Source organism: Nesoenas mayeri, assembly GCF_963082525.1.
Source record: "Nesoenas mayeri genome assembly, chromosome: 31".
Taxonomy (NCBI): Eukaryota; Metazoa; Chordata; class Aves; order Columbiformes; family Columbidae; genus Nesoenas; species Nesoenas mayeri.
This window is the reverse complement of record NC_137567.1, coordinates 590,248-613,425: the sequence shown is the minus strand read 5'-3', so window position 1 is coordinate 613,425 and position 23,178 is coordinate 590,248. Positions and strand designations below refer to the sequence as shown.

The 23,178-nt window shown below is 56.3% G+C and overlaps 1 protein-coding gene across 1 annotated transcript in view; it reads right to left on the bottom strand.

Moving 5' to 3' along the window:
- Positions 1-4,528: 4,528 nt before the first annotated feature.
- The window catches only part of C3 (complement C3), a gene marked incomplete at both ends in the record, with an annotated part of 29,569 nt that continues 10,919 nt past the window's right edge, over positions 4,529-23,178 (bottom strand). The window contains 25 exons of the mRNA XM_080361371.1: positions 4,529-4,670; positions 6,361-6,496; positions 7,091-7,174; positions 7,452-7,538; positions 8,571-8,660; positions 8,857-8,962; positions 10,098-10,187; positions 10,713-10,800; positions 10,926-10,977; positions 11,113-11,263; positions 12,132-12,290; positions 13,200-13,363; positions 14,069-14,219; positions 14,332-14,427; positions 15,724-15,883; positions 15,967-16,042; positions 17,024-17,227; positions 17,314-17,400; positions 17,945-18,011; positions 18,664-18,876; positions 18,957-19,096; positions 19,916-20,001; positions 20,744-20,855; positions 22,183-22,413; positions 23,104-23,175. Of these exons, the coding sequence (XP_080217497.1) occupies positions 4,529-4,670; positions 6,361-6,496; positions 7,091-7,174; positions 7,452-7,538; positions 8,571-8,660; positions 8,857-8,962; positions 10,098-10,187; positions 10,713-10,800; positions 10,926-10,977; positions 11,113-11,263; positions 12,132-12,290; positions 13,200-13,363; positions 14,069-14,219; positions 14,332-14,427; positions 15,724-15,883; positions 15,967-16,042; positions 17,024-17,227; positions 17,314-17,400; positions 17,945-18,011; positions 18,664-18,876; positions 18,957-19,096; positions 19,916-20,001; positions 20,744-20,855; positions 22,183-22,413; positions 23,104-23,175 (3,044 nt within the window). The remainder of the gene's footprint in view (positions 4,671-6,360; positions 6,497-7,090; positions 7,175-7,451; positions 7,539-8,570; positions 8,661-8,856; positions 8,963-10,097; positions 10,188-10,712; positions 10,801-10,925; positions 10,978-11,112; positions 11,264-12,131; positions 12,291-13,199; positions 13,364-14,068; positions 14,220-14,331; positions 14,428-15,723; positions 15,884-15,966; positions 16,043-17,023; positions 17,228-17,313; positions 17,401-17,944; positions 18,012-18,663; positions 18,877-18,956; positions 19,097-19,915; positions 20,002-20,743; positions 20,856-22,182; positions 22,414-23,103; positions 23,176-23,178) is intronic.

The following is a 23,178-nucleotide window of genomic DNA, read 5'->3' as shown; positions in this document are numbered from 1 at the left end:
ATTGGGCGAATCCTCAAATAAAGCCTTAATTAAAATATATCATGGGCCAAATCATTCAATGAGTCTTTAATTAAATATACAACAGGCCCAATCCTTCAATAAGTCATTAGTTCAATTATATAATGGGCCAAATGCTTCAATAAGTCATTAATTAAATACAGAATAGGGCGAATCCTTCAGTAAGTCGTTAATTCAATTATATCATGGGCTAAATGATTCAATGAGTCATTAATTAAATACAGTATGGGGCAAATCCTTCAGTAAGTCGTTAATTCAATTATATCATGGGCTAAATGATTCAATGAGTCATTAATTAAATACAGAATGGGGCAAATCCTTCAGTAAGTCGTTAATTCAATTATATCATGGGCTAAATGATTCAATGAGTCATTAATTAAATACAGAATGGGGCAAATCCTTCAGTAAGTCGTTAATTCAATTATATCATGGGCTAAATGATTCAATGAGTCATTAATTAAATACAGAATGGGGCAAATCCTTCAGTAAGTCATTAATTAAGTTATACCATGGGCCAAATGCTTAAAGGAGTCATTAATTAAACACAGAATGGGGCAAATCCTTCAATAAGTCACTAATTAAATACAGAATGGGGCAAATCCTGCAATAAGTCATTAATTATATTATGGGACAAATACTTAAAGGAGTCATTAATTAAATACAGAATGGGGCAAATCATGCAATAAGTCATTAATTACATTATATCATGGGCCAAATGCTTCAATGAGTCATTAAATAAATATTGCACGATTCGCCCCATTCTGTAAGCCGTTAATTAAATTATATCACGGGCTAAATGCTTCAATAAGTCATTAATTAATAACTATATCACGAGCCATAGCGCAGCAAAACGTCCCCCAAACCCACGGCCCCGATTGGGGTTCCCGTGCATGGAAAAGTGGTAAATCTTGGGGGGGGAAAAGGCTGGAAATGGGGTAAAACGGGGCATTTGGGGGTCGCGCAGTGCGGCGGGAGCTGCGGGAGCGGCGGCGCGAGCAGACGCGGCTGCGGAGCGGGATGCAGCGGCAGCGCCAGGAGCTGCAGGACATCACCGGTACGAACACACACCGCGTTTCTCCCCCAAAATAACCAAATCCCCTCCGTTTTTGTGGCCATTTCTCATCGTCTCCCTCCCCACCAACCAGCGGTGATCTGCAGGTCCATCCCCGACGGCAAAAAGTGCTCGGCCGGGTGGCAAATCTTCGAGAAGAGCTGCTACTTCTTCTCGTCGGAACGGGCGAGCTGGGCGGATGCCGGCGAGCTCTGCGCCGACCAGGACGCGCATCTCGTCATCGTCGACTCCGAGAGGGAACAGGTGAGCCTGGGGAGTTGAGTTGAGTTGAGCGAGTTGGGTTGGGTTGGGTTGGTTGGGTTGGTTGGGTTGGTTGAGCTGAGTTGGGTTGAGCTGAGCTGAGTTGAGCTGTGTTGAGCTGAGCGAGTTGAGTTGGGTTGAGCTGAGCGAGTTGAGTTGGGTTGAGCTGAGCTGAGTTGAGTTGGGTTGAGCTGAGCTGAGTTGAGTTGGGTTGAGCTGAGCTGAGTTGAGTTGGGTTGAGCTGAGCTGAGTTGAGCTGGGTTGAGCTGAGCTGAGTTGAGCTGAGCGGGTTGAGTTGGGTTGAGCTGAGCAGGTTGAGTTGGGTTGAGCTGAGCGAGTTGAGTTGGGTTGAGCTGAGCGAGTTGAGTTGGGTTGAGCTGAGCTGAGTTGAGTTGGGTTGAGCTGAGCGGGTTGAGTTGGGTTGAGCTGAGCGAGTTGAGCTGGGTTGAGTTGAGTTGGGTTGAGCTGAGCGAGTTGAGCTGGGTTGAGTTGAGTTGGGTTGAGCTGAGCGAGTTGAGCTGGGTTGAGTTGAGTTGGGTTGAGCTGAGCGAGTTGAGTTGGGTTGAGTTGGGTTGAGCTGAGCGAGTTGAGTTGGGTTGAGTTGGGTTGAGCTGAGCGAGTTGAGTTGGGTTGAGTTGGGTTGAGCTGAGCGAATTGAGCTGGGTTGAGTTGAGTTGGGTTGAGCTGAGCGAGTTGAGTTGGGTTGAGTTGGGTTGAGTTGGGTTGAGTTGGGTTGAGTTGGGTTGAGTTGGGTTGAGTTGGGTTGAGTTGGGTTGAGTTGGGTTGAGTTGGGTTGAGCTGAGCGAGTTGAGTTGGGTTGAGTTGAGTTGGGTTGAGCTGAGCGAGTTGAGTTGGGTTGAGTTGGGTTGAGCTGAGCGAGTTGAGTTGGGTTGAGTTGGGTTGAGCTGAGCGAGTTGAGTTGGGTTGAGCTGGGTTGAGTTGGGTTCAGCTGGGTTGAGCGAGTTGAGTGAGTTGAGTTGGGTTGAGCTGAGCTGAGCTGAGTGAGTTGAGCTGGGTTGAGCTGAGTTGAGCTGAGCAAGTTGAGTTGAGCTGAGTTGAGCTGAGCTGAATGACTTGAGCTGAGTTGAGCTGAGCTGAATGACTTGAGCTGAGTTGAGCTGAGTTGAGCTGAGTTGAGCTGAGCAAGTTGAGATGAGTTGAGTTGAGATGAGTTGAGTTGAGATGAGTGAGCTGAGTTGATTTGAGTGAGCTGAGTTGATTTGAGTGAGCTGAGTTGATTTGAGTGAGTTGAGCTGAGCTGAATGGAACTTAGTTAAGTTGAGCTGAGTTGACCTGAGTTGAGCGAGTTGAGTTGAGCTGAGTTGTTTTTTAACCAATTCTGCCTCATTTTAGGGTTTTTTAGTGGAGAACATGAACAGCAGTGGCCTGTACTGGTTGGGGGTGACGGACCAGCTGCAGGAGGGAAACTGGGTCTGGACCAACGGCGACCGCACCAGCATCAGGTAAAACCCCCCAAAATTGGGAAATCAAAGGAAAACGGCAACGTTGACGCACCAGAAATTCGCTTTTTTAGCAGTTGTGCAGAAACTTGTCGCGTTTTTAATCATTTCGGCCCCGTTTTCGCAGTTATTGGGACACGTGGACGGAGAACAAGGACAAGGAGCAGGAGGATTGCGGCACCATCGGGGCCGGCGGCGTCTGGAGCGACGAGCGCTGCTCCCGCGCCCACCACTGGATCTGCGAGAAGGCCTGGAATTGCTGATTTTCCGCTTAGTTTTCCCTGGTTTCGCACGATTTTCCAAAAAAAAAAGCAGCAGATTTCAATATTATATCATGGGGCAAATCCTTAAATGAATCATTAATTAAATATAGAACGGGGCAAATCTGTCAATAAGTCATCAATTAAATACAGAATGAAGTCATCTCTGAATTTCTCCTTTGTGGAGCTCAACAAAGCCTGACAGAGCCCAATAAAGCCTGACAGGGCCCAACAGAGCTCAACAAAGCCCAATAGAGCCCAACAGAGCTCAACAAAGCCCAGTAGAGCCCAACAGAGCTCAACAAAGCCCAGTAGAGCCCAGCAGAACTCAACAAAGCCCAACAGAGCCCAGCAGAACTCAACAAAGCCCAACAGAGCCCAATGGAGCTCAACAGATCCCAACAGAGCCCAATAGAGCCCAACAGAGCTCAGCAAAGCCCAGTAGGGCCCAACAGAGCTCGACAGAGCCCGACAGAACTCAACAAAGCCCAATAGGGCCCAGCATAGCTCAACAAAGCCCAACAGAGCCCAATAGACCTCAATAAAGCCCAACAGGGTCCAATGGAGCTCAACAAAGCCCAGTAGAGCCCAACAGAGCTCACCAAAGCCCAACAGAGCCCAGCAGAACTCAACAAAGCCCAACAGAGCCCAATGGAGCTCAACAGATTCCAACAGAGCACAATAGAGCCCAACAGAGCTCACCAAAGCCCAGCAGGGCCCAACAGAGCCCGACAGAGCTCAACAAAGCCCAACAGAGCCCAACACAGCCCAGTAGGGCCCAACAGAGCCCAATAGAGCCCAGCAGAGCTCAACAAAGCCCAACAGAGCTCAACAAAGCCCAACAGAGCCCAGTAGGGCCCGACAGAGCTCAAGAGAGCTCAACAAAGCCCAACAGAGCCCAGTAGGGCCCGACAGAGCTCAAGAGAGCTCAACAAAGCCCAACAGAGCCCAGTAGAGCTCAACAAAGCCCAACAGGGCCCAACAGAGCTCAACAAAGCCCAATAGAGCCTGACGGGACTCAACAAAGCCCAATAGAGCCCGACGGGGCTCAACAAAGCCCAATAGGGCCCGACAGGGCTCAACAAAGTCCAATAGGGCCCGACGGGGCTCAACAAAGTCCAATAGGGCCCAGCAGAGCTCAACAAAGCCCAGCAGAGCCCGACAAAGCCCAATAGAGCCCAACAGACCTCAACAAAGCCCAATAGGGCCCAACAGAGCTCAACAAAGCCCATCACCCACTATGATGACACCATCACCCCCTATGGTGTCCCCACCACCCCAGTGTCACCTACAAAGTCCCCATGACACCAGCGAAGTCCTCACCACCCCATTGTCCCCAACCATGTCCCCACATCCCCCCCCATACAAACCCAGAGCCGGACTGTCAGTAAGGTCTTTATTTAACCCCTAAAAAAGTGTGTGTGGGGGGAGACGGGAGGGTGCGGGGCACCCATAGGGGGCACCCATGGGTGGGGGGCTCAGGATGGGCACCCGAACATGGTCATGGCCTCAGCGAACTCCAGCAGGTCCTGGCACAGGGACATGACGTCCGGCTCCTGGCACGTGTCCTCCGAGGGCCACAGCTCCAGCCACGTGTCCTTCCCCACCAGGTACGAGAAGCTGGGGACACGGGGGACACGGGTTATAATGAGGACACACGGCTCGTGTCCCTGCGTCCCCACATGTCCCCGATGTCCTGTGGCTTGTGTCCCTGTGTACTGCTCACTCATGTCCCAGCTGCTCATGTCACCAGTGTCCCCACGTCCCATCTACCCGCATCCCCATGTCCCATCTACCACATCCCCAGTGTCCCCATGTCCCATCTACCCGCATCCCCAGTGTCCCCACACGTGTCCCAATGTCCCTGTGTTTCCATATCCCCATGTCCCATCTACCCACATCCCCAGTGTCCCCACACGTGTCCCCATGTCCCATCTACCCACATCCCCAATGTCCCCACACGTGTCCTCACGTGTCCCCATGTCCCATCTACCCACATCCCCAGTGTCCCCACACGTGTCCCCATGTCCCATCTACCCACATCTCCAGTGTCCCCACACGTGTCCCAATGTCCCTGTGTTTCCATGTCCCTATGTCCCATCTACCCACATCCCCAGTGTCCCCACACGTGTCCCCACATGTCCCCATGTCCCATCTACCCGCATCCCCAGTGTCCCCACACATGTTCCAATGTCCCTGTGTTTCCATGTCCCCATGTCCCATCTACCCACACCCCCAGTGTCCCATGTCCCTATGTCCCCATGTCCCCATGTCCCTGTGTTTCCATGTCCCCATGTCCCATCTACCCACACCCCCAGTGTCCCATGTCCTGTGTCCCCATGTCCCCATGTCCCATCTACCCACACCCCCAGTGTCCCATGTCCTGTGTCCCCATGTCCTCATGTCGCTGTGTTTCAATGTCCCCATGTCCCATTTACCCACATCCCCAGTGTCCCATGTCCTGTGTCCCCATGTCCATCTACCTGTTCCCAATGTCCCCATGTCCCCAATGTCCCATGTCTTGTGTCCCCGTGTCCTCATGTCCCCTCTACCCACATCCCCAATGTCTCATGTCTTGTGTCCCCATGTCCCCACATACGTCCCCAAGTCCCCAGTGTCTCATGTCTTATGTCCCCATGTCCCCACATGTGTCCCCACACATGTCCCCATGTCCCATCCACCCACATCCCCAGTGTCTCATGTCTTGTGTCCCCATGTCCCCACATGTGTCCCCATGTCCCCACTGTCTCATGTCTTGTGTCCCCATGTCCCCATACGTGTCCCCAATGTCTCATGTCTTGTGTCCCCATGTCCCCACACGTGTCCCCATGTCCCCACTGTCTCATGTCTTGTGTCCCCATGTCCCCATACGTGTCCCCAATGTCTCATGTCTTGTGTCCCCATGTCCCCACATGTGTCCCCATGTCCTCAGTGTCTCATGTCTTGTGTCCCCATGTCCCCACATGTGTCCCCATGTCCCCAATGTCTCATGTCTTGTGTCCCCATGTCCCCACATGTGTCCCCATGTCCCCAATGTCTCGTGTCTTGTGTCCCCATGTCCCCACACTTGTCCCCATGTCCCCAGTGTCTCATGTCTTGTGTCCCCATGTCCCCACACTTGTCCCCATGTCCCCAGTGTCTCATGTCTTGTGTCCCCATGTCCCCACATCCCCACACGTGTCCCCACACATGTCCCCATGTCCCATCCACCCACATCCCCAGTGTCTCATGTCCCTGTATTTCCACATCCCCATATCCCACCCACATCCCCCGTGTCCCCACGTCCCCCGGCGTGTCCCCATGTCCCTACCGGCCATTGGTGACCCACATGTCGCTGGCCAGGCCCCACACCAGGTATTCCTGTCCGAGCCGCAGCTGCAGCGCGTCCCGGCACTGCCGGTGGCTCACGAAGGTCCGGTTGCTCCCGGCCGGGTCCTCGTCGGTCCCTGTCACCCGAGGGGACACGCGGGTGACACGTCACCTCCACCCAACGCAATGGGGACGGCCGCTGGGGTACGTCCCGCAATGGGGACACTCAGTCCCCAGGGACTGTTGTCACCAGCTGTGGGTGACACCAGCCCCCTCCAGCCTTCCCCAGCACCTGTGGGTGTCCCCACCTCAACTGGGTGACACTGGCCTTCATGGGTGTCCCCAACACCCTTGAGTGCCACCAACAACCCTGGTGGCCCTTCCCAATAGGTGTCCCAGTCACTGTTGAGTGTCCCCAACCCACATGGGTGTTCCCAACCCCCTTGAATGTCCCCAACCCCCTTGAGTGCCACCAACAGCCCTGGTGGCCCTTCCTAATGAGTGTCCCCATCACTGTTTGGTGTCCCCAACCCACTTGGGTGTCCCCAACCCACTTGGGTGCCACCAGCCCCCCTGGTGGCCCTTCCTAATGAGCGTCCCCATCACTGTTGGGTCTCCCCAACCCACTTGGGTGTCCCTATGCCACCTTAGTGCCACCAACCCCCCCTCCCTGGCTGTCCCCAGCCCAAGGTGACCCCCGTGGTGGCCTTGTCCCCAAACCACGGTCATACCCATCTTGATGACGGAGAGGACGGTCATGATGTAGTTGTCGTGTGACAGCGACTGCTCCGTGGCCACCAGCTTCACCTTGTACACTGGGGAGGGGACATCACCGCGTCACCCCCACCCCGTTCCTCTTGTCCCCTCATGTCCCCATCGCCTCCTGTGTCCCCGTTGCCCCCAATGTCCTTCCATGGCCCCTTCATGTCCCCACCCATATCCTTTGCGTTCCTCATTGTCCCTCCATGACGTCACACCACCCGTTGTCCCTCTATGATGTCACATCCCCCATTGTCCCCCCATGACGTCACATCCCCCATTGTCCTTCCATGACATCACACCCCCCATTGTCCCCGTGTCCCCATGTCCCACCATAGTCGACCCCGGCCTCGCAGGCGCGCTCAATGCGCTGGTTGACGGTGATGGCGACGTCGTCCTTGTGCCGCACGAAGCAGTTTTCTGTGGGGACATGGGGACATGGCCATGACATGGTCTGGGGTGGCAGTGACACGTCGTATCATGGCAGGGACATGGCCCCATGATGACCACGACATGTCCCATCATGTCAATGCCACGTCCATCATGGCCATGACGTGTCCTATCATGGTCACGACGTGTCACATCATGAGCGTGACGTGTTCCATCATGTCACTGATGTGTCCCATCATGACCTTCACATGTCCCATCATGCCAATGACAGGTCCCATCATGACCATGACGTGTCCCATCAGCTCAATGACACATCCCATCATGGTCATGACTTGTCCCATCACAACCATGACGTGTCCTATCATGGTCATGAGGTGTCCCATTGCAACCATGACATGTCCTATCATGGCCATGATGTGACGGAACACGTCATGGTCATGATATGTCACATCACGAGCGTGACATGTTCCATCATGTCATTGATATGTCCCATCATGACCTTCATGTGTCCTATCATGACCATGACATGTCCCATTATCTCAATGACACATCCCATTGTGGCCATGAGGTCCCATCACAGCCATGACTTGTCCCACCATGGCTATGAGGTCCCACCATGGCCATGACTTGGCCATGATAGGACCTCATGGCCATGACTTGTCCCATCACAACCATGACATGTCCCATCATATTAATGGCACATCCCATCATGGCCATGACGTCCCATCATGGCCATGACTTGTCCCATCACAACTATGACATGTCCCATCATATCAACGACACGTCCCATCATGGCCATGAGGTCCCATCATGGCCATGACTTGTCCCATTGCAACCAAGACATGTCCTATCATGACTATGAGGACCCATCATGACCATGATGTGTCCCATCGTGACCATGACGTGTCCCATTATGTCAATGACACATCCCATTGTGGCCATGAGGTCCCATCACAGCCATGACTTGTCCCATCATGGCCATGAGGTCCCATCATGGCCATGACTTGTCCCATCACCACCATGACGTGTCCCATCATGGTCACACCATTGTCCCCACGTCACCTTCGGCGCAGCGGCAGACGTCCCCATAGCAGATCTTGCTCAATTGTCCCCCGTCCTTGTCCGGGTGGTAGAAACGGGTGCAACGGTCATCTGTGGGGACACAAAGGGACACGAGGGGACACAAGGTGAGGGGGGACACGATTGGGAGACACGTGGAGGACACAGGGGACACAAAGGAACACAGGGAGAAGACCAGATGGGACAAAGGGACAGGAGGGGATGTGGAGGGGACTTTGTGGAGGACAGAGGGGACCTGAGGGTGACAGGAGGGGACATGGGGACGCACCAATCTTGTAGTAGCTGTAGACGGTGACGGCCGCTGGCTGGATCAGGCCCACACGGAACCGCTGATGGGCCTTGAAGGCAAAACACTCCTCGGCCTTGTGGGAGATCTGGGGACACGGGGACAACGTGGGGACACCATCACGACCATGACGTGTCCCATCAGGTCAATGACACATCCCATCATGGCCACGAATTGTCCCATCACAACCATGATGTGTCCCATCAGGTCAATGACACGTCCCATCATGACCATGACGTGTCCCATTATGTCAATGGATTGTCCCATCGTGGCCATGATGTGTCCCATCACGACCATGACACATCCCATCAGGTCAATGGACACATCCCATCATGGCTATGACTTATACCATCACAACCATGGCGTGTCCCATCATGGTCATGAGGTCCTACCATGGCCATGACGTCTCCCATCGTGGCCATGAGGTCCCATCGTGGCCATGAGGTCCTATCATGGCCGTGACGTGTCCCATCGTGGCCATGAGGTCCTATCATGGCCGTGACGTGTCCCATCGTGGCCATGAGGTCCTATCATGGCCATGACGTGTCCCATCGTGGCCACGACGTGTCCCATGACAACCATGACATGTCCTATCATGGTCATGACAGGTCCCATCATGAGCGTGACGTGTCCCGTCATGTCAATGACAGGTCCCATCATGACCATGACGTGTCCCATTATGTCAATGGATTGTCCCATCACAACCATGACGCGTCCCATTATGTCAATGGATTGTCCCATCACAACCATGACGCGTCCCATCAATGGCCATGAGGTCCTATCATGGCCATGACGTGTCCCATCATGTCATGTCACATCACGAGCATGACATGCTCATGGGGACACCGTGGGGACACAGGGACAGTGTCAGCGCCACAACCCCCAGCCTGGCCCTGTCCCCAGCTGTGTCACCGCCATGTCCCCATCCACCATGTGGAGCCACCCCTGGCCTTGTCCCCACCCATGAGAGCCTTTTCCTGTCCCCAACCCCACCTGTGTCCCCACCCTTGTCTCCATCCCCGTGTCCCCATTGTCCCCCATGTCCTTGTCCCCATCCTTGTTGCTGTCCCCACCCCTGTCCCATCCTTGTCCCCATCCTTGTTGCTGTCCCCACCCCTGTCCCATCCTTGTTCCCATCCTTGTTGCTGTTCCCACCCCTGTCCCATTGTGCCCCCAGTCCCGTCCCATCCTCGTCCCCATCCCCGTGTCCCCATTGTCCCCACCTTGTCCAGGTAGATGACGAGGTTGCTGCGCTCCGCCAGCGCTTTGTCGATCTCGAACTTGGAGATGTACCTGTCCACCCCCTCCGTGAGCTGGGGACAGGGACACGGTGACACCGGGCACGTGGGGACACGTGGGGACACGTGGCAGGATGCAGGGATGTGGGGACACGGGGAGGATGAGGACATGTGGGGATGTGGGGACACTGGGGGACACGGGGAGACATGGGGACACTGGGGGCACGAGGGGACACTGGGGGACATGGGGAGATGTGGGGACACTGGGGGACGTGGGGATGCTGGGGACACAAGCGGGGATATGGGGACACAAGGGGGGATATGGGGACACAAGGGGGGATATGGGGACACTGGCGGGGACGTGGGGAGGATGTGGTGACGTGTGGGGACGTGAGGACATGGGACCACATGGGGTACGTGGGACCACAGGGGGACATGGGGACACAAGGACACAGTGACACCAGGGGACACATGGCCATGGACTCAGCAGCACAGGGGAATACGGGGACATGGTGACACGAGGGCACACAACGGCAGGGCGCTGTGTCCCCTCCCCTTGTCCCCATGTCCCCACACGTGTCCCCATGTCCCCACGCTCACCCTCTTCAGGTCCTGCAGGTCGGGCGAGAAGCCGGTGAGCATGGACACATCCAGGATGGACATGGTGGCATCCACGGTGTCCAGGTGCCTGTGGGGACAGCGCTGAGGCCACACGCTTGTCCCGTCTTGTCCCCAACATCCCCAATCCCTGATATCCCTGTCCCCAGTGTCCCCACTCCTCTCCTTATCTCCATTGTCCCTAATGTCCCCAACCTGGTGCAGATGGTGATCTTGACGGAGCGGACGACGCCATCTTCTTCCTTGCCTGTGCGGGGACAATGAGGGGACAATGAGGGGACAATGAGGGGACAACGAGGGGACATCGAAGAGGACCTGGGGGATGCACACAGAGGACACGGGGAGGGGTACAGGGGACACCGTGGGGACATTGGGGACTCACCCGCCTTGACGTCCTCCACCTGCACCCTCAGGTCGAAGTTGTCACACTTGTTGTCCTTCTCGGGGACCTTGGCGTTGTAGACGGTCACCACTGTCATTGTCCCCTTGCCCGTGCCCTCGGCTTTCACCGTGAAGTCCTCGTTCAGCTTGGTCTGTGGGGACAGGGACAATGGGGACATTTCCCGGACATGGAGGGGACAACAGGGACACAAAGGGGACAGGGACATTGAAGGACATGGAGAAAACAGGGACGTTGAAGGACATGAAGGGGACAACAAGGACACAAAGGGGACAGGGACACTGAAGGACATGGAGGGGGCAGGGATGTTAAAGGACATTGAGGGAACAACCAAGACACAATGGGGATAAGGACACTGAAGGACATGAAAGGGACACAGAGGGACATGAAGGGGACGGGGACATTGAATGACATGGAGTGGACAACCAAGACACAAAGGGGACAGGGACACTGAAGGACATGAAGGGGACAGGGACACTGGGGGACACGGAGGGACATGAAGGGGATGGGGACATTGAGGGACATGGAGGGGACAGGGACATTGGGGGACACGGAGGGACATGAAGGGGACAGGGACATTAAATGACATGGAGGGGACAACCAAGACGCAAAGGGGACAGGGACACTGAAGGACATGGAGGGGACAGGGACATCAAAGGACATTGAGGGGACAACAAAATACAAAGAGAACAGGGACACTGAAGGCCGCGAAGGGGACAGGGACATTGAAGGACATGGAGGGGACAACCAAGACACAAAGGGGACAGGGACACTGAAGGACATGAAGGGGACAGGGACATTGAGGGACACGGATGGACATGAAGGGGATGGGGACATTGAGGGACATGGAGGGGACAGGGACATTGAAGGACACTGAGGGGACAACAAAACACAAAGAAGACATGGACACTGAAGGACATGAAGAGGACAGGGACACTGGGGGACACTGAGGAGATGGGGACACCCAGGAACAGTGACACGGGTGACACAGGTGACGGTACCTCTTCGGACCGCGCCACCAGCGCGTTGCGGTTCTCGATGCGGTAGGTGACGGGTTTGGCGCGACGCGGCAGCAGCAGCGACACGTCCAGGTTGAGCTCCAGCTGCCGCGGGGACGCCAGCTGGTACTGGGCCAGCGCCTGGAACACCAGCATGGTGGCCTGCGGGGACACCGGGGTCACCAGGGCTTGGGGACAACACCTGGAGTGTCCCCAGAGACCCCCTGGGTGACCCCAAGTGACAACAAGGTGACCCTTGGAACACCAGCATGGTGGACTGTGGGGACACTGGGGGTCACCAGGGCTTGGGGACAACACCTGGAGCATCCCCAAATACCCCTTGGGTGACCCCAAGTGACAACAAGGTGACCCTTGGAACACCACGATGAGGGGACATCTGGTGTCACCGGGACTTGGGGACACCATCTGGAGTGTCCCTAAAGAGCCCCTGGGTGACCCTGAGTTACAACACAATGACCCTTGGAACACCAGCGTGGTGGCTTGAAGGGACACCTGGGGTCACCAGGGCTTGGGGACAACACCTGGAGCATCCCCAAAGACCCCTTGGGTGACCCCCCAAGTGACAACAAGGTGACCCTTGGAACACCACGATGAGGGGACGTCTGGTGTCACCGGGACTTGGGGACATCCTTTGGAGTGTCCTCAAAGACCCTTTGGGTGACCCCAAGTGACAACAAGGTGACCCTTGGAACACCATGATGAGGGGACATCTGGTGTCACCAGGACTTGGGGACAACACCTGGAGCATCCCCAAAGACCCCTTGGGTGACCCCAAGTGACAAGATGACTCTTGGAACACCAGCATGCTGGTTTTTGGGGACATCTGGTGTCAGCAGAGCTTGGGGACACAATCTAGATTGTCCCCAAAGCCCCCTGGGTGGCCTAGAGGTGGACCCCAAACCCTGATGGATCCCTCAACACCCTTGAGGTCCCATACACGTCCCCAAGAGCCACTCGCCATCCCTGGAGTCCCCAGGGCCACAAGGTGACCCCTCAACCCCCACCTGCCCCACAGCAGCACCCATGGGTGCCAAGGGACCCGTAGCCCACCTGAGTGGACCCGTAGCCACCACCGAAGTAGTTCTGCTGGGCCAACCACCTGGCCACCGGCCCCGTCAGCTCTGCCTTCTCCATCTGCAGCAGGGCCAGCAGCGCGTAGGACGTCCCCTCCATGTTGTAGGTGCGGGCGTTACGTTCTTCCCAGCTCTTCCCTCCTGAGGGGACACCGGTGGGTCAGCACCCCCTGGGGACACGTTGTCCCCACCCCAGATAACCCATAACTACGTGTCTCCCGCACCCCGGTGTTGTCCCCATGTCCCCCATGGGCAAAACGTCACCTTTGGAGAACTTCATGAGAACCTTCTCGCTCTTGAGGTGGCCGGTCAGGGGACACATTGTCCCCACCCCAGATAACCCATAACTACGTGTCCCCTGCACCCCGGTGTTGTCCCCATGTCCCCCATGGGCAAAACGTCACCTTTGGAGAACTTCATGAGAACCTCCTGGTTCTTGAGGTGGCCGGTCAGGGGACACGTTGTCCCCACCCCAGATAACCCATAACTACGTGTCCCCTGCACCCCGGTGTTGTCCCCATGTCCCCCATGGGCAAAACGTCACCTTTGGAGAACTTAATGAGAACCTCCTGGTTCTTGAGGTGGCCGGTCAGGGGACACGTTGTCCCCACCCCAGATAACCCATAACTACGTGTCCCCTGCACCCCGGTGTTGTCCCCATGTCCCCCATGGGCAAAACGTCACCTTTGGAGAACTTCATGAGAACCTCCTGGTTCTTGAGGTGGCCAGTCAGGAGTCTTGAGGTGGCCGGTCAGGGGACACATTGTCCCCACCCCAGATAACCCATAACTACGTGTCCCCCACACCCCGGTGTTGTCCCCATGTCCCCCATGGGCAAAACGTCACCTTTGGAGAACTTCATGAGAACCTTCTCGGTCTTGAGGTGGCCGGTCAGGGCCAGCGCGTAGGAGGTCAAGGCCACCGTGTAGGGCCGGGCCAGTGATTGGTACCTCTTGGTGAGGTACTGGGCGGCCTTGGTGATGCTCCTCTCCAAGCTCTGGTGGGGGGGGAAAGCCAATTTTGGGGTCTCAGGTGGCTTCGAGAAGGGTTGGGTCTACGTGACAAGAGCCAATTGTCCCCAGCATGGGGTTGGGGACAAGGCCACTCACGTTGACGCGGTCCTTGCAGATCTCTCGGGACTCCTGCAGCGCGATGAGGACGAAGGCCGTGAGGGACACCTCGGGTTCGGCGCCGTGGTACCCGCCCTGGGGGACAAAATGGGGGAAGACTTGAGGGATCTCCTGAACCTTGGGAAGGTCCATGGGACTTGAGGGATCTCCTGAACCTTGGAGGACTTCATGGGACTTGGGGGATCTCCAGAACCTTGGGAGGACTCCATGGGACTTGGGGGATCTCCAGAACCTTGGGAGGACTCCATGGGCCTTGTGGGATCTCCTGAACCCTGGGAAGATCTGCGAGACTTGAGGGATCTCCTAAACCTTGGGATGGCTCCATGGGACTTGAGGGATCTCCTGAACCTTGGGAAGTCCCATGGGACTTGAGGGATCTCCTGAACCTTGGAGGACTCCATGGGACTTGAGAGATCTCCTGAACCTTGGGAAGATCTGTGGGACTTGAGGGATCTCCTGAACCTTGGAGGACTCCATGGGACTTGGGGGATCTCCAGAACCTTGGGAGGACTCCATGGGACTTGGGGGATCTCCAGAACCTTGGGAGGACTCCATGGGCCTTGTGGGATCTCCTGAACCCTGGGAAGATCTGCGAGACTTGAGGGATCTCCTAAACCTTGGGATGGCTCCATGGGACTTGAGGGATCTCCTAAACCTTGGGATGGCTCCATGGGACTTGAGGGATCTCCTGAACCTTGGGATGGCTCCATGGGACTTGAGGGATCTCCTGAACCTTGGGAAGGTCCATGGGATTGAGGGATCTACTGAACCTTGGAGGACTCCATGGGACTTGAGAGATCTCCTGAACCTTGGGAAGATCTGTGGGACTTGAGGGATCTCCTGAACCTTGGGAAGATCTGTGGGACTTGAGGGATCTCCTGAACCTTGGGAAGATCTGTGGGACTTGAGGGATCTCCTGAACCTTGGGAAGATCTGTGGGACTTGAGGGATCTCCTGAACCTTGGGAAGTCCCATGGGACTTGAGGGATCTCCTGAACCTTGGAGGACTCCATGGGACTTGAGGGATCTCCTGAACCTTGGGAAGATCTGTGGGACTTGAGGGATCTCCTGAACCTTGGAGGACTCCATGGGACTTGAGGGATCTCCTGGACCTTGGGAAGCTCCGTGGGACTTGAGGGATCTCCTGAACCTTGGGAAGATCTGTGGGACTTGAGGGATCTCCTAAACCTTGGAGGACTCCATGGGACTTGAGGGATCTCCTGAACCTTGGGAAGCTCCATGGGACTTGAGGGATCTCCTGAACCTTGGAGGACTCCATGGGACTTGAGGGATCTCCTGAACCTTGGGAAGCTCCATGGGACTTGAGGGATCTCCTAAACATTGTCCACCAGCATTGGGACCCCCCCATACCACCATCTCCTTGTGGATGACGGGAGCATCTTCTTGGAAGATGCCATCAGGCTTCTGCTTCTCCAGGATGAGCCACTTGACGGCCCCGCAAACCACCTCGGGCTCAATGTCCACCAGCGTGATGGCCAAGGAGAAGACTTTGGCCACATAGGCTGTCAACCTGGTGGACAAGGGGGGACCTTGGTGGCACGTTCGACGCAGTCACCTGGACCCACGTGGTGGTGGTGGCAACGGGACCCTCACCAGGTGCTCGATGGCCGGTCCTTGAAGGCGGCGTAGGAGTTGTCGGGCTTGCGGAAAGCGAGTTGTTGGGTGTAACCTGGGGAGGAGATGTGGGTTGGACAACACAAGGGGCACCCAAGGGTGCTGTCAGGTCATAAAGGTCCTTCAGCCATTGGCCACTCTATGGGAGATGATGACTCCACCCTATGGGAGATGATGCCCCCACCCTTCCTTTGGGAGATGCCCCCATGCTTTGGGAGGTGATGCCACCACCCTACAGGAGATGCCACCACCCTATGGGAGATGATGACTACACCCTGTGGGACATGATGCCACCACCGATTTGGGGGATGACTCCACCCTATAGGAGATGATGCCCCCACCCTTCCTTTGGAAGATGCCCCCACACTTTGGGAGATGATGCCACCACCCTTTGGGAGATGACGCCCCCACCCATTTAGGAGATCATTACTCCACCCTACATGAGATGATGCCACTACCCTTCCTTTGGGAGATGCCACCACCAATTTAGGGGATGCCACCACCCTACATGAGATGATGCCACCACCCTACAGGAGATGCCACCACCAATTTAGGGGATGACTCCACCCTATGTGAGATGATGCCACCACCCTACAGGAGATGCCACCACCCTACAGGAGATGCCACCACCAATTTAGGGGATGACTCCACCCTACGTGAGATGATGCCACCACCCTTTGGGAGATGCCACCACCCTTTGGGAGATGCCACCACCAATTTAGGGGATGACTCCACCTTATGGGAGATGATGCCACCACCCTTTGGGAGATGCCACCACCAATTTAGGGGATGCCACCACCAATTTAGGGGATGCCACCACCAATTTAGGGGATGCCACCACCCTACGTGAGATGATGCCACCACCCTACAGGAGATGCCACCACCCTACAGGAGATGCCACCACCCTACAGGAGATGCCACCACCCTACAGGAGATGATGCCACCACCCTACAGGAGATGATGCCACCACCCTACAGGAGATGATGCCACCACTCTACGTGAGATGATGCCACCACGCCACAGCAGATGTCCCCACCTTTTTTGATCAAGTTGATGGCCTCAGCGCGCCGGTCGATGCCGAAGCTCTCCCACTGCTGGGTGCTGTCCAGGTAGTGGGTGGCGATGACCGTGGGCGTCATCCCGATCATGTTCTGCTCGCCGCAGCCCGCCGGCGTCACAATGAGGTGCTTCAGCTTGTCCCCATCAATAGCCTTCTCCACCAGGACGGACACGGGGTTGCCTGGACCAGAAGAAGGGGACACGTCAAGGCGGGAGCGTCCTGTCCCCTCCTGGTTTGTCCCCATGGGGTGTCCCCTGTGGTCCCACCTTGGATGCTGACTTTGGTCTCCGATTCGGTGTTGGGGACGATGTCGGAGAGGTTGGCTGCCCTCACCCGTTCTTCTTGGACACCATCTGTGGGGCAAGGGAGGTCAGGGTGGACACGGGTGGCCCTTCATGTCCCCATCACCCCCAGGTGACCCAGCCCTGCAGACCCTTGTCCCTCGAGATGTTCCAGAGCTGAACCACGTTGTCCCTTCTCCCTTGAGATGCCCCATCTCCATAATGAGATGTCCCTTGTCCCCAAGGGTGTCCCAGGCCCACAGCAGGATGTCCCTCATTCCTTGAGGTGCCCCAGTTCCATAGCAGGATGTCTCTTGTCCTCAAGGATGTCCCTTGTCCCCAGGGATGTCCCAGACCCACAGCAAGATGTCCCCAATTCCCTGAGATGCCTCATCTCCATAGCAAGATGTCCCTTGTCCCCAAGGTGTCCCAGTCCCACCCTTGGTGGCACATCCATCATCCCTCAAGATGTCCCAGGCCCATGGTGGGACTTCCCTTGTCCCCTGAGATGCCCCCAATCCCTCAGGGGAAATCCCCATGGGGCTGGGGCATGTCCATGGGACGGGGACATCCCCATGGGGCTGGGACATCCCCAAGGCCACCTGGGACCACTCACTGATTCCCTTCGTCTTCGGGTCCAACTCAACGATCTTCACCGTCTTCTCCAACCTTATCCCTTCGGGCTGCAGATGGGAGAGTCCAATGCTCCAGGTTGGGTTGGGTTTGGGTTCCTCCCCTTCCCAACCTCCCTCTGGGTTGTCCAGGAAGGTTGTCCCACCCCAACATGCCACCAACAGCTCAAGGTGCCATGGAGGGGACCCAAGACCCCAAGATGCCACTAAGACCTCAAGATGCCACCAAGAAGACCTCAAGGTGCCATGGAGGGGACCCAAGACTCCAAGATGCCACCAAGAAGACCTCAAGGTGCCATAGAGGGGACCCAATAGCCCAAGATGCCACCAAGACCTCAAGATGCCACCAAGAAGACCTCAAGGTGCCATGGAGGGGACCCAAGACCCCAAGATGCCACCAAGATCCCAAGATACCACCAAGAAGACCTCAAGGTGCCACGGAGGGGACCCAATAGCCATAAATGCCACCACCAGGGTTGTCCAGGAAAGGTGTCCCAGTACAAACCAGCACCCCCAGGTCACGGGCCAAACTGGGAGAACCCCAGAAGACCACACTTGACCATCCTGGATGGAGGATCCTTGGACGTCAACACCAGGATGGAACCAGAGATGCGGATGTCACAGGGCCACCACACTGGGGACATCTCAGCGATGGAGGTGGCACCACATGGTGGAGATACCATGAGCAGCAACACCTACTCACCACAACTTTGAGCTTCTTCTTGACGCCGTCGGCCACGAAACTGCCCCGGACGGCGGCCTTGACCTCCACATCATGTTGTCCCAGCTGCAAGGGGACAATGACGAAGGGGACGGCCCAGGATGATTGTGGCTTCAGCTTGAGGATCTGCTGGTAGCGCTTCTTGGAGGTGGACGCGCTGCAGATGGCCGGGTTGTGGACCAGCTCCACGCGAACCTGATGGACACCGAGTTGGCCGTGGGGTCCAGGTGGCCACCAAAGCCCCCCTAGATACCCAGCGTGGGTCTCCTACCAACCGTGATCTCGTGGGTCCAGTAGTTGTAGAGGACGGCGCGGATCTCCACCTGCTCGTTCCTCACCACGGAGTAGGGCAGGCGCAGGTCAATGAAGAACTCCTTCATCACCGTGATCTCGTATGGGTCGGCCACACACAGCCCTGCCGGGTGGCCCATGGGGACACGGGACTCAGGTTTAGGGGCTCCTTGTGTCCCAGGGATGTCCCCAAGATGATCCCTCAAGTCCCAGGGGGCCAACCAAGGTTCAGGAGATCCCTCAAGTCCCACAGATCTTCCCAAGGTTCAGGAGATCCCTCAAGTCCCATGGAGCCATCCTAAGGTTCAGGAGATTCCTCAAGTTCCATGGAGCCATCCCCAAGGTTTAGGAGATCCCTCAAGTCCCATGGAGCCACCCCCAAGGTTTAGGAGATCCCTCAAGTTCCATGGAGCCACCCCCAAGGTTTAGGAGATCCCTCAAGTCCCATGGAGCCATCCCCAAGGTTTAGGAGATCCCTCAAGTCCCATGGAGTCCTCCCAAGGTTTAGGAGATTCCTCAAGTCCCACAGATCTTCCCAAGGTTCAGGAGATCCCTCAAGTCCCATGGAGCCAACCAAGGTTCAGAAGATCCCTCAAGTCCCATGGAGCCATCCCAAGGTTTAGGAGATCCCTCAAGTCCCACAGATCTTCCCAAGGTTCAGGAGATCCCTCAAGTCCCATGGAGCCATCCTAAGGTTCAGGAGATTCCTCAAGTTCCATGGAGCCATCCCCAAGGTTTAGGAGATCCCTCAAGTTCCATGGAGCCATCCCCAAGGTTTAGGAGATCCCTCAAGTCCCATGGAGCCAACCAAGGTTCAGAAGATCCCTCAAGTCCCATGGAGCCATCCCAAGGTTCAGGAGATCCCTCAAGTCCCATGGAACGACCCCAAGGTTTGGGGAACTCCTCCAATCCCCAGGGAGCACCTTCCTCCTCCATCACATACCCTTGGTTGGGGACAGGCTGACGGCCAAGACCTCCCAGGTAGTGATGGAGTCCTTCAGGTAGATGGGCAGAGTCTTTCCGGAGATGCTGGTGAAGATGAGAAGGACCAACGAGGTCACAACCAACCCTAAGCCAGGCTTGGGAGGTGGCACCAGCCACCACGCTGGAGTAAGGGGCTCACAGCTGGTCCCCAAGGTGGAGCAGGGGGGTGTAGATGGTCCCTAAACTGGACCAGCGTGCCACACTTGGTCCCCAAGGTGGACCACGGGGTTGTAGATGGTCCCTGAGCTTGATGAGGGTGTCACACTTGGTCCCCAAGGTGGACCAGGAGGGTGTAGATGGTCTCTAAACTGGACCAGGGTGTCACACTCGGTCCCCAAGGTGGACCAGGAGGGTGTAGATGGTCCCTGAGCTGGACCAGGGTGTCACACTCGGTCCCCAAGGTGGACCAGGAGGGTGTAGATGGTCCCTGAGCTGGACCAGGGTGTCACACTCGGTCCCCAAGGTGGACCAGGAGGGTGTAGGTGCCACCTGAGCTGGACCAGGGTGTCACACTTGGTCCCCAAGGTGGACCAGGGGGGTGTAGATGGTCCCTGAGCTTGACCAGGGTGTCACACTTGGTCTCCAAGGTGGACCAGGAGGGTGTAGGTGCCACCTGAGCTGGACCAGGGTGTCACAGTTGGTCCCCAGGTTGACTCAGGAGGTCCAAGGTGGCCCTTGATGGACTTGGGGGATTCATAACTGATCTCCAGCCTCCAGAGCTGGCCAGGGAGGAGGTGCCGATCCCCAGGCTGAGCCACGGGGTGGTGGGATGGGGTCGCACGCTCACCCCAGATCGTTGGGCGGCTCCGTCAGCTTCTCCTCCTGCCACAACCAGCTCTCCGGGAAGAGGCTCCGCGAGGGGATGTCGTCATCGTCCAGGAATCCATCGTCCACCTCGCCTGGGGGCGGCACCATCCCCCTCGACCGTGGCCTCAGGAGACCAACCCCTGAGCGGAGCCGGTAGCACCCCCAGCATCATCCGAGCACCGCTCGAGCAGCGTGTGGGCAGCACCCAACCCCACCCAGCCCTCTCCCAACCATCGCTTGAGGTTCACTTGACCTTCCCCCAACCTTCACCCAAGCTTCCCCCAACCATCACCCAACCATTGCTTGAGGTTCTCTTGACCTTCACCCAACCATCTCCCAACCTTCACTCAACCATCACCCAACCTTCCCCCAACCATTGCTTGACCTTCACCCAAGATTCACCCAACCTTCACCCAACCTTCCCCCAACTATTGCTTGACCTTCACCCAAGATTCACCCAATGTTCCCTCAACCATTGCTTGAGGTTCTCTTGACCTTCACCCAACCATCTCCCAACCTTCACTCAATCATTGCTTGACCTTCACTCAACCCTCTCCCAACCATTGCTTGAGGTTCTCTTGACCTTCACCCAACCATCTCCCAACCTTCACTCAACCATTGCTTGACCTTCACCCAACCCTCTCCCAATCATTGCTTGAGGTTCTCATGACCTTCACCCAACCATCTCCCAACCTTCCCCCAACCATCACCCAACCTTCCCCCAACCCTCTCCCAATCATTGCTTGAGGTTCTCTTGACCTTCACCCAACCTTCACCCAACCTTCACCCAATCATTGCTTGAGGTTCTCTTGACCTTCCCCCAACCATCTCCCAACCTTCCCCCAACCATCTCCCAACCTTCCCCCAACCATCTCCCAACCATTGCTTGAGGTTCTCTTGACCTTCACCCAACCATCTCCCAACCTTCACCCAACCATCTCCCAACCATCAATTGAGGTTCTCTTGACCTTCATCCAATCATCACCCAACCATAACCCAACCTCCACCCAACCTTCTCCCAACCATCACTTGAGGTTCTCTTGACCTTAACCCAACCTTCAGCCAAGATTCAACCAACCTTCATCCAAGGTCTACCCAACCTTCCCCCAACCATCTCCCAACCTTCACCTGACCATTGCTTGAGGTTCTCTTGACCTTCACCCAAGTTTCACCCAACCTTCACGCAACCATCACCCAACCTTCATCCAACCTTCTCCCAGCCATTGCTTGAGGTTCTCTTGACCTTCATCCAACCATCACCCAACCATCGCTTGAGGTTCTCTTGACCTTCACCCAACCATCTCCCAACCTTCACCCAACCATCCCCCAACCTTCACCCAACCTTCACCCAACCATCCCCCAACCTTCACCCAACCATCCCCCAACCTTCACCCAACCATCCCCCAACCTTCACCCAACCATCCCCCAACCCTATGACCCAGGACTTGCTTCGCGCCAGCTGGAGATGGAGCTCGCGCTGCTTCTGCTCGCGGATGCCCTTGATGTAGTTGCAGCAGGTCAGGAAGGCCTGGACGCAGGTGTCCCCATCCTGGATGTAGGTGGCCCGGCGCTCGCAGCTGTGTCCCATGGGGTTGTCCTTCATCCCGTCCTCGCAGCACTTGCGTTGCGCCTTGTCCGTGTACTCGGCCGCTGATGGGACCGAGGGACCCGACTGGCACCCGGCATCCCCAGGGACATGGGACATGCTGGTGGCCTTTGGGTCATGGAATCTGTGGTGTCACCGGGGACCTGGGACACTCTGGTGGCCTTTGGGACATGGGACATTAGTATTGATAGGGAGATAGAGTGAGCTGGTGTCCCTCAGGGACATGGGACAATCTGGTGGCCTTTGGGACATGGGACACTGGTCTTGATGGGGATATGGAATGAGCTGGTGTCCTTTGGGGACACGGGACAATCTGGTGGCCTTTGGGACATGGGACACTGGTCTTGATGGGGATATGGAATGAGCTGGTGTCCTTTGGGGACATGGGACAATCTGGTGGTCTTTGGGACATGGGACACTGGTCTTGATGGGGATATGGAATGATATGATGTCCTTTGGGGACATGGGACAATCTGGTGGCCTCTAGGACACTCTGGTGGCCTGTAGAGTGTGGAATGTTATGGTGTGACCAGGGATACGCTGGTGGCCTTTGGGACAATCTGGTGGCCTTTGGGACATAGGACGCTGTGGTGTCACCAGGGCTTGGGATACCGGTGTGGATTAGGACATGGGACAATCTGACATCCCTCAAGGACATGGGACACCATGGTGTCCCCAGGGGCATGGGCCATCCTGGTGTTTTTGGGGACAAGGGACACTCCGGTGTCACCTACCCTTGGTGCCCTTGTACTCCATGAGCTGCAGGGAGCGGCGCTTGCGCTTGGCAGGTTGGGGACACTGGACATCTG